The sequence below is a fragment of the Capra hircus genome, chromosome 2, assembly GCF_001704415.2.
Source record: "Capra hircus breed San Clemente chromosome 2, ASM170441v1, whole genome shotgun sequence".
Taxonomy (NCBI): Eukaryota; Metazoa; Chordata; class Mammalia; order Artiodactyla; family Bovidae; genus Capra; species Capra hircus.
The window spans coordinates 9,303,571-9,312,748 of NC_030809.1; the positions used below are offsets into that span (position 1 = coordinate 9,303,571).

Consider the following 9,178-nt stretch of genomic DNA (forward strand, 5'->3'; position numbering starts at 1 on the left):
CTGTGTCTCCTGCATTGGCAGATGGGTTCTTTACCATTGTGCCTTATTCATGCAATAAATTTATTGTTGAGAAGATGCTAGAAAATCACTTCCCTACTCTGAATCTCCATGTCTGTCTCCAGCAGATAGAAAGTCCCTTCCTAGCTTTATTGTGAGGGTCAAGTGAGACAACAGATGAAGCACTTGTGTGTGTGTAAGATATCCCTGAAAGGAGGAACACAGAGCAGTCCAGCTGTTCACAGGCTGAGTAGGACACAGACAGGTACCCAAATACCACAGTACAAGGCAGAATGTGCTGGAGGGGCACCAAAGGTATAGGGTGCCAAGCTGGCAGCAGGATGGGAGTTTCTCCAACATGGAATAGGACTGGCAGGAGGAACTCTGAGGCTAAGGTTCTGAAGCCTGTTAGCAAGAGCAGAGAGCATCAATAAGGCACAGCACGGCCTTGGTTCTGCTCCGAAAGGATTTTCGCCTCCTGTGCCAGGAACATCCTCCATGGCCTCCTGAACAGGTACAGGGTGCCCCAAGTGCCAGAAAGAAAGAGCCACAGTCTTTTTCCTCTAGGAGTTCATGGTTTGTCTGAAGACACAGTATGAGAAGTGCTGCCAAGGAATGCAGTCACTTCCCTCGTGTCAGAACTGGTTCCAGGAGCCCGAGGGCTCTACTGAGCCTTCAGCGGCTCCTTTTCTAACAGAAATGGTGGACTGTGGTCCTAATGCCTATTCTAGAGGCAGAATGCAGTAAGTGGCTTAGGAAAGCTGAACCTGCTTCTCAGAATGTTCACAGGAGGGTCATTTGCTGAGCAGGTTAGCCTCTCACATGAGAGGCAGTTCTGGATCCATACCCTGAAAGGTAACTTAGAAAGTTGGGAAGATAACACCCTCAGAGTGCCTGGGGAACCAAAAGAAATGACCCAATGGATATGCCTCAGGCAGGAATAGAACCTTCCTTGCATCAGAGAATAGGCAATAATAACTTGTAAAATTGCTATTTCTGTTTGAGAGCCTCCTAATATGCTGGAGGGGTTTTGCATATATTATCTCTAATCCTTAAAACCATTCTTCAAGATAGGCACAACCCCTACTTTACAGATGAAGAAATGAGGTTAGGAGAGGATTTGCCCAAAGCCACAAAGCTAGGTGGTGGGAGAACCAGAAGTCAGACCCACCTTTGCTGGTTCCCTTCCAAGTGCACACCTGAGAAGAATTTCGAGCAATACAGAAGCTCCCACCCCAAAGAGACCAACATGGAGCCAGAACTGGCAGCGCCCTGCCTCTACAACGTGGACACCACCCATTGCATACCTACTCCCAGATCTTTCCAAATGTGGTCCAAACTCCCCACTGTTCCACTTAGCTTGGCCAGTCCTGTGCCCAGCCCCCACCTCCTCCATTCCAATTCCACCCAAGCCTAAAGATGATTTCCCCACCCCAATCCCCGCTTTTCTCTAGCAGAAGGCCCGAGACGTGTATGCAGAGGAGCGGAAGAGGCAGCAGCTGGAGAGGGACCAGGCTGCAGTGACAGAGCAGCTGCTGCAGGAGGGGCTCCCGGCCAGTGGGGACCCCCAGCTCCGACGGACACGCTTGCACAAACTCTCAGCCAGACGGGAAGAGCGGGTCCAGGGCTTCCTGCAAGCCTTGGAACTCAAGCGGGCTGACTGGCTGGCACATCTGGGCACTGCATCAACCTGAGTGAGGCTGGCCTCCTGCCACTTTGCCCTACCCTTGGCCTCCAGGGCCCCACTCCCCTTTCTTTTCTTGGCGAAAGGCATCTCCCTCCTGATGATGAATTGTGTTCCTTGGCTTAGCAAGGGAGCCCCAGAGGCTAGGTCTGCTGGCCAAATATCTGTGGGCAGCCTGGGACAGTGCCGCTGGGGAGAGGGGTGGGGGCGCGTCTCAAGGACACTGAGCCCAGTTGTGGTCACAGTGGTTTGGGGAGCAGTGGGCCCCAGCTCTTCTGTCTTTGCCACCTCTACCTGGACTCCTAGGTGCGTTTTGTTTTTCTACCAGCACATCCTTCAGCACACAAAATTTGGGGGAAGAGGTCTCCCCCAAACCTTAGCCCTTTACCCATCTATCTTAGCCATCACAAAAGATGTGGCCCCACCGTGGATTTGCTGGCAAAGAGCTAATAGGTGGCCAGCGTGATTTAGGCAAAGGGGAGGGAGAGACAGAAAATTTGCCCATCTGCTGCTCCTCCCCCTTGGCTCTCCACCTGGGATTTGCTATTGAATCTTTACCCCCTCCCACCACACTGGGCTGATTGCTCACTGAAAGGCTCAGCGCCCCCAATGGTGCGAGGAAGCCAGGCGGGTGATTACAATCCAATTACCTATTGTCGACTCAGCCCACACAAGCTTTTCTCCTCCTCTTGCAGGGCATGGGGCCAGGCTCCACTCCCCAGTGAGACGGGCCCCCTCCATTGCCACAGGGTAACAGAAGAGCCTGTAGGCCCTGGTGAGTCTAATCTAGCACAGGCCGCCTCCCATGGATCACATGAGGACCAAGAGCACAGAAACCAGCCCGTCTCCCAACTGACTGCCTCCTGCCCTCAGCATCTCGGACTCTGCTTCCCACCTCCACAGCCTTTGAGGCTTTTCTCAGCTTTTGACCTGGCCCCCTAAGTAGGCCGTGAGATGATTTAGTCTCAGCATGGCAGAGTCTCAGCTTGTGAGGGCCAAGGTTGCCCAGCAGGGAGAAGAGGGCTGAGTCAAGGGCTGTGTCCTTTCCCTTACCTCTCCCTGCCAGGCCTGGCTGCAGAGCTGCTGAGAGGATTAGTGCCTTTGAAGAGCTGTCTGTCTGAGCAACTCCGTGCTTCAGGTGCCCCACAGCAGCATCAGCGGGTAATACCAACCAAACGCTGTGTCTTCCCATTTTACTTTCTGCAAACTATTTCCCCAGCACCTCCCTCTAGGGGAGAGGTGGGGTCTTGCAAGCAGTGCTAAGAGCATATTCTTTAAAACCCCTAACTTCCTTGTATTCCAGTCCCCTCCCCTTTCTGTGCCTAGATACCTGGCACAAGAGACCCCTTGGCCATCATCCCTGCTCCCAGAATTAGGCATGAATGCCAGACACTGCGATGGAGAAGCCAATCAGTGCACCCTTTGGCAAGTCCCCCACACACACCTGGCACTCCCCACTACCAATGCCTGGCACAGGGTTCCCAGAGAGCAGGTGCTGTACATTTTCCAGCTTTACAATGAGGCTGTTGACAGCCTTAATTAGGGAGGCATGAATTATGCGGCTATAACGGCAGAGCCCTACAATTAAGGCGGGAAAGAGGGGCTGGAGGCAGCAAACGGAATCAGCCCTATGAGCATGGTGGTTGAGTCCTTTCTGGGTCTGACTTTCCCTAACGTGATCAGGGGTACTGCAGAGGTGATTAATGGGCAGGTATCTTTCTGGCCTGAGGGCCTGTATTCTGGGAGAGGTACACGGGGTGGGGGAGGGGCGAGGAGTGGCTGCCTCGGGAGGGGTGAAAAGCATCTGAGGGATCACGGATGCCCTGAACCGGGCTGCAAATAGTTGATACGAAGTCACTGTGATTGCTTTCGACCGGTATGATTTGTACAAACCAGCTCAATCCTTGCCTCAAGAAACTCGGTGCGACCTATTTAAATGTCCTCTCACCTGTGAGCCAACCCCCCCCCCCCGCAACTTGAGGATATTTATCGTGTTGTGTTCTCTTGGGTGTCAAATAGAATCTTAAAAATTCTTAGAGGTAAAACTTGTTTGCGTACAGTGCAACAGAAGACCGTGTTTTGCTGCAGCAATTGTCCACCTCCCTCAGTTGCACTCGGCCACTTCCAGGATCCCTAGCTTTGGGGGCAGAGAGGGGAAGCCACTGAACAGGGGTTTGCCATCGCAACACCTGTTCCTCTACTTGTTTCCTAATCCCTGGACGCTTTCCTCCACCCTCCTTTTCATCGCGCAAGTGAAAGGAAGCCAGCCTGCCAGTGTGGAAGGAGGGATTTCGCCAGCTGCGTTTGCAGCGCCCAGGCTTGGTGGCCGCGTCGGGTGGGGGCAGCTGAGCTTGATGTCTCCGAAGCGGGTGGAGCTTAGGGGGAGGGGAATGCTAGTAGGCCGCCTTGGCGGCCACTCTCCATCATTCGGTGGCGAGGTTCTGAGGTCCGGGAATACAAGGACCTAAGGGAGCCCAGCCGCCCTACAGGCTTCGGGGGGCGGTGAAGGCGGGGGGGCTCCGTTGGTATTTGGGGAGGCGGCCGAGCAACGGGTGCTGAAAGGACAGCTCCTACCTGCCCCACTGCACCCGAAAGGCACCTCTACGCATAAAGTCTCCCCACTGGATCCTCTACCCCACCTCGAGAGGTCTGCCTTCCAGGTGAGGTGCACGAAAGGCTTCCTCTGAGTGGCAGCTTGGAAGGATGCACGTCCGGCTGCGCCAAGCTGGCTTCCCGGCTGTTTCCCCACTTCAGGCGTCAGCCTCGGCCCTGGGAACTGCAGCCCGTGCCTCTAAGCCGCGCGCTTCCTCCCGCCTCCGGCGGAGAAGGGCAGTGCAGCCAGGCCTAGCAAACCCCTCTTCTGGGGCCCCCAGCGGGAACAGGAAGGAAAGCGGCTGAGATGCGCCCTAAGTGTCGCACAGCTTGGAGAAGTGGGTAGCTCGGTTGCATAAGGTGGAAGGAACTTGGTAGTTTGCAAAAGCCAAGCTCTTGGCGGGAGCCGAAACCCAGAGCCCGCCGACTCACACCACAACCACCACCCCTCGCCCCTCATTTACTGCCTGCGACGCGCGCCTCCCCCACTGCGCCCCCACCCCCTCGGCGCGCCAGCGTCTCGCGCGCCCTACCCCCCCAATACCCCCCTCCTCACTCCCTCCAGAGGAGGTGAGTTTAAACCCCGCCCACGTGACCCCAGCTGGGCCAATGAGCGGCGGCGGGAGGTGAAATCCGGTTCTAACCGGTCCGGGGCTCCCAGCGCTATAAAAACTTTATAAACCCCCCGGAGCCCGAGCAGTGTGAAGAAGAGGCGAGAGCGACCCCTGGATCGACTTAAAGCCCGCGCCCCACTGCATCCCCGTGTCCAGCGCCTACGTCCCACCGCCGCAGCCACCATGCCCAAGAGAAAGGTACGTGGCGCGAGGGCCCCAGGCGCTGGGCCGCCGCCGCCGCCACTACCACCACCGTCAGTGCTGCTCCGCCGCTCTCCTCGGCTCCAGGGCGCGCGAGCCGGCTGTGATGCTGGAGCAGGCTCAGCCGCCCGGCGCAGCGTCTCGAGGCGGTGTCAGGCGGCCCCAGGCTACCCTGCGCGGTTCGTCTGCCCGCGGGCGCCAGAGGCCATATTGGAGGAGCGGCGGCCGGGGCGGGAGGAGCCATGTTGGCGGCTGTTTATCCCGCTCCCCTCGCGCTCGACGTGCCCGCCCCGCGCCCCCTCCCCCCATGGCTAAGCTCTCCCTCCCTCCTCCCGTTCCTTCCCCGCGGGCGGGCAATTCAAACCCAAAAGGGCGGGAAGGCGGCGTTCTGGGTTGGCGGGCGGGGGGAACGCGCTGCCGCCAAAAAACCGCCGCCGTGAGGGGGCGGGACCCTCCCTCCTGGGGCGGGGCTTCGGCGAGGCCCCGCCTCCACCCGCGCACCGCCCACGGCCCCAGCGCACGAGACTCGGCGCCGGTGCGCGCCGCTGCCGCCCACGGGTTCCCCCGCTCGGCTGCGTGCGCCTGCCGTCTCCCGCCCTCGACGGCTGCCATGGCAACGGCGCTCGGGCCCCGCCCCCGGAGGGGTTTGTTTGCTCCCTGTGCAGCTGTTGCTTCTGCCTGGCGCGGCGGCGCGGGCCGCACTTCGCGCGCCTCGCTCCAGGTTTCCTCGCTTTTCCCCAGGCTGATTGGGGCGCGTACGCTCGCTGTCTCAGCGCGATTCGAGCCTGCTCGTGCGTGCAGCTTGACACAAAAGGTCACTCCTAGAGCTTTCTAAGCACTTGGAGGATTTGCAGAGGAGCTGGAGATGCTACAAACTGACCATTTGTATGTCCTGGAAAAAGTTGTGTACAAGATTCCCATTGATCCCCCCCACCCCCGGGACTTAAAAGTTTACTGAATCATTAAGAATTGCTTCAGAAGCTGCAACTTTCTTAGGTTTTGCTTTTTTTTTTTTTCTTTTTAGGCTGAAGGGGATGCTAAAGGAGATAAAGCCAAGGTGAAGGACGAAGTAAGTCTTTCTGCCTTTGGAATCTCACAAAGCTTTGGGCTCCTTCAGTGGAGCCCAAATCATATCCGTAGGCCTGAATTTACCTCAGTAAGCTGTCTTTAGTCCCTGGAGTCCAGAACAACTTAGCTCCAAAACTTGTGTTTTTAAGTAGTTCGACTGCCCTATTTGTAATTTTCGTTTTTTCTTTTTTTTTTAAATAGCCACAGAGAAGATCTGCAAGGTTATCTGCTGTAAGTGTGTCTGCCTCTAAACTTTCACGTTATTCCCTGAAACTAAAAAGCACTGGAAAACTTCCCTTTACTTCCCATGAGTTACAGTTAGTCTCTTGCCCGTTGGAGTTTGCTCGTGGTGAAATTGTGTTGATTGTAGCCAAAGTGGGACACTTCTGAGTGTTGCTTGAGTGGGTTTCTGAAGATAAGTTCTAATATAAAGCCCACTGCAGACTTTACAAAGTTGGAGAAACTTCTGTGCCAGTGATTCTGTGGTTTGGTTGTGGGTTGTTTTCTTTGGTCTATTGTACTAATGTTTTGTACTTTCCTTCTCTCCCCCAAATAAAAGAAACCTGCTCCTCCAAAGCCAGAGCCCAAGCCTAAAAAGGCCCCTGCAAAGGTGAGCAAGATGGTGAGACAGACAATGCCTATAGGATCTATGCAAAAGTCTGAATAGTTGTCTCATGTTGCTGACAGGGAGACCTGCTATAAACAAATTCTTTTGTTGACACAAAGTTGAGACTTGACAGAGTTACTAGGGCTGGTCCTTAACCAAAACCTCTGTCTTCAGTTTACAGCAAATTCTGCACTTGGGTATTAAAACACCCAAGTGTTTAAGCTGTTTTATTCTGTTATTTACACCTGAAAGATTTTGTATATTGAAGACCACAATTGGTTTTGTTTCTCTATGGGGGAGGTGTTTGTCTTATAGTTGATAAAGCAGACTGTATCCTGGTGATATAAAATGAGGAGAAACAGCTTTTTTTTTCCCCCTCCCTCCCCTTTTTAGAAGGGAGAGAAGGTACCCAAAGGGAAAAAGGGGAAAGCCGATGCTGGCAAGGACGGGAATAACCCTGCAGAAAATGGAGACGCCAAAACAGACCAGGTACAGCTGCTGTTTCCACTCTCTTTAGGTCTGCCCTTTGAGTTACTGATCCCAAAAGCTTTCATGGCCTTTTTCTTGCATCTGCATCACTCCCCAGTGTCCCTTTTAATCCAGTTTGCTTGTGGTTTTTTCCCCCCTGTGAATTTAATCTGGATTCCTGAAGTCTCTGCCATCCAGTATATGGAGCTGTGATTAGAGAGCCTTGTCCTTGGCTTAAGCGTCACATTCCTGCTACACTATGGTTCTCAAGCGGGGAGTAACCTCAGACCTTATCATGCTGATGTGTCCCCATCCCTAGTTTCACAGTAAGATCCAGAGGGGAAGTGACTTAGTAAAGTTACCTACTAAGTCATTTTAAAAAGAATTACTGAGTCTCTAAGGTGGTTTCCAAGTCTGCTTATTGGATTCTTCTGTCCTTTTCTTTCAGGCACAGAAAGCTGAAGGTGCTGGAGATGCCAAGTGAAGTGTGTGCATTTTTGATAACTGTGTACTTCTGGTGACTGTACAGTTTGAAATACTATTTTTTATCAAGTTTTATAAAAATGCAGAATTTTGTTTTACTTTTTTTTTTTTTTAAGCTATGTTGTTAGCACACAGAACACTTCATTGTTGTTTTTTGGGGGAAGGGCACATCACTAACAGAATGTCTCAGAAGCTGAATTGACGTGGGGGGAAAATACCTTTCCCGTCTAGTTTTGAGAGACTTCCTCTTGGTTCCCAGGAAGGAGGGATTCCTTGATGTTGACACACATTAGCCACCTTGGCACAAACGCCTTGTGGTGTGGGAAAACTAAAATTTAGTTTTTATGTCCTCTTCTCCCTCTCCACCTCAGCACAGACTTGACTCCACTAAACCCAGAGACCTGTTGGAACCTGAACCCCGTGCCCCCCCAAAATTGATGACCAGTATGTCAGGCAATCTGGACTTTCTAGTGTCACCGTTGAGATGGCGTCCTTCAAAAGAGCAGCAGTTCCTTTTTTAGACTGTGGCTCCTCAGAGTGATACTTCTGCCATTTTCATTTCCATTTCCTGAAAGTCAGGGTCGGCTTGTGAAAAGTTGTTAAACAACATGCTAAATGTGAAATGTCAACCCTCACTCTAAACTTTCCCTGTTCAGAGCATCACATGAAGATTTCATTGGGTTTTTATAGTGGCTTTCTGATTTTGGTAGTCCATTGAAAAAGGGAGTTTGAAAGTTGTATACTGTTAACGATTGTCTGCCCATGTCCTGCCTGAAATACCATGATTGTTTATGAAAAGTATCTTTAATAAAGCTGGATACAGTTTGGCTTGGAATGCTGCTTTTAATCTTTCCCCAGGAGTGGGGGAGCCTGGTTTCTCCCAAGTCTCTTGGGACAGGATGCATTCTGGTGTGAGGTGTAGATGCTCCATGTGCAGTCGATCTTTATGGTCCATCTGTAGAACACAGTGCTGTGTGGAGTTGGGAAAGTTCCCAGGAGCAGACTGCTGGCGAGGCTGGGAGCAGAGAAGTGGTTTCTGTACTTGGTTATACCTGAAGTGTATTTTTAAATGCAGGTATCCGGTAGGTCTGAGGTTTTGGCCTGGTAGGTGACAGTAAAGGAGCCTTTCCACTTCACTCGCATTTAAGGTCTCTATAAAGTTAGCAAATTAATAGATACAGCTATATATTTCTTAAGTGAGAAGGAAGTGCTTTTGTGTCTACACAGTTGGCCATAGGATGTGTAAGCCAGATGGCACCCTGCTCTTGAGAAGTGATTATAAATTCTTGTCCTTGCTGGTGAAGTATTCTAGCTCCACAAACAAAGATGTTAGTGGGGACTTTACTCATTGCATAGTTTGAAAACCCTTCGGAGAAACCCTTTCTTTTAGGAAAATAGCAAGAACTCATCTGTTAGGAAATCAAACTTGTAGTAAATTGACAGTTGCAGTTTGAATTTGCTTCC

General features: G+C 52.4%; 2 protein-coding genes across 5 annotated transcripts in view; both read left to right on the plus strand.

Annotated features, from left to right (window-relative positions):
• The window catches only part of DHDDS (dehydrodolichyl diphosphate synthase subunit), a 38,092-nt gene extending 31,957 nt beyond the window's left edge, over nt 1-6,135 (plus strand). The window contains exons 9-11 of one of the 4 annotated variants that reach the window (XM_018056403.1): nt 1,452-1,691; nt 2,377-5,085; nt 6,113-6,135. In XM_018056403.1, coding sequence (XP_017911892.1) covers nt 1,452-1,691 — 240 coding nt within the window. In that variant the 3' untranslated portion in view covers nt 2,377-5,085; nt 6,113-6,135. Of the gene's footprint in view, nt 1-1,451; nt 5,086-6,112 lie in introns of all 4 variants that reach the window. The other 3 variants (XM_018056411.1, XM_005676812.3, XM_013974097.2) reach the window with 3 other exon arrangements.
• On the plus strand, nt 4,833-8,549 carry HMGN2 (high mobility group nucleosomal binding domain 2). The gene is made up of 6 exons (XM_018056431.1): nt 4,833-5,085; nt 6,113-6,157; nt 6,358-6,387; nt 6,716-6,766; nt 7,157-7,252; nt 7,680-8,549. Exons 1-6 carry the CDS (start codon nt 5,071-5,073, stop codon nt 7,713-7,715), a joined length of 273 nt encoding a protein of 90 aa, XP_017911920.1. The 5' UTR covers nt 4,833-5,070; the 3' UTR covers nt 7,716-8,549.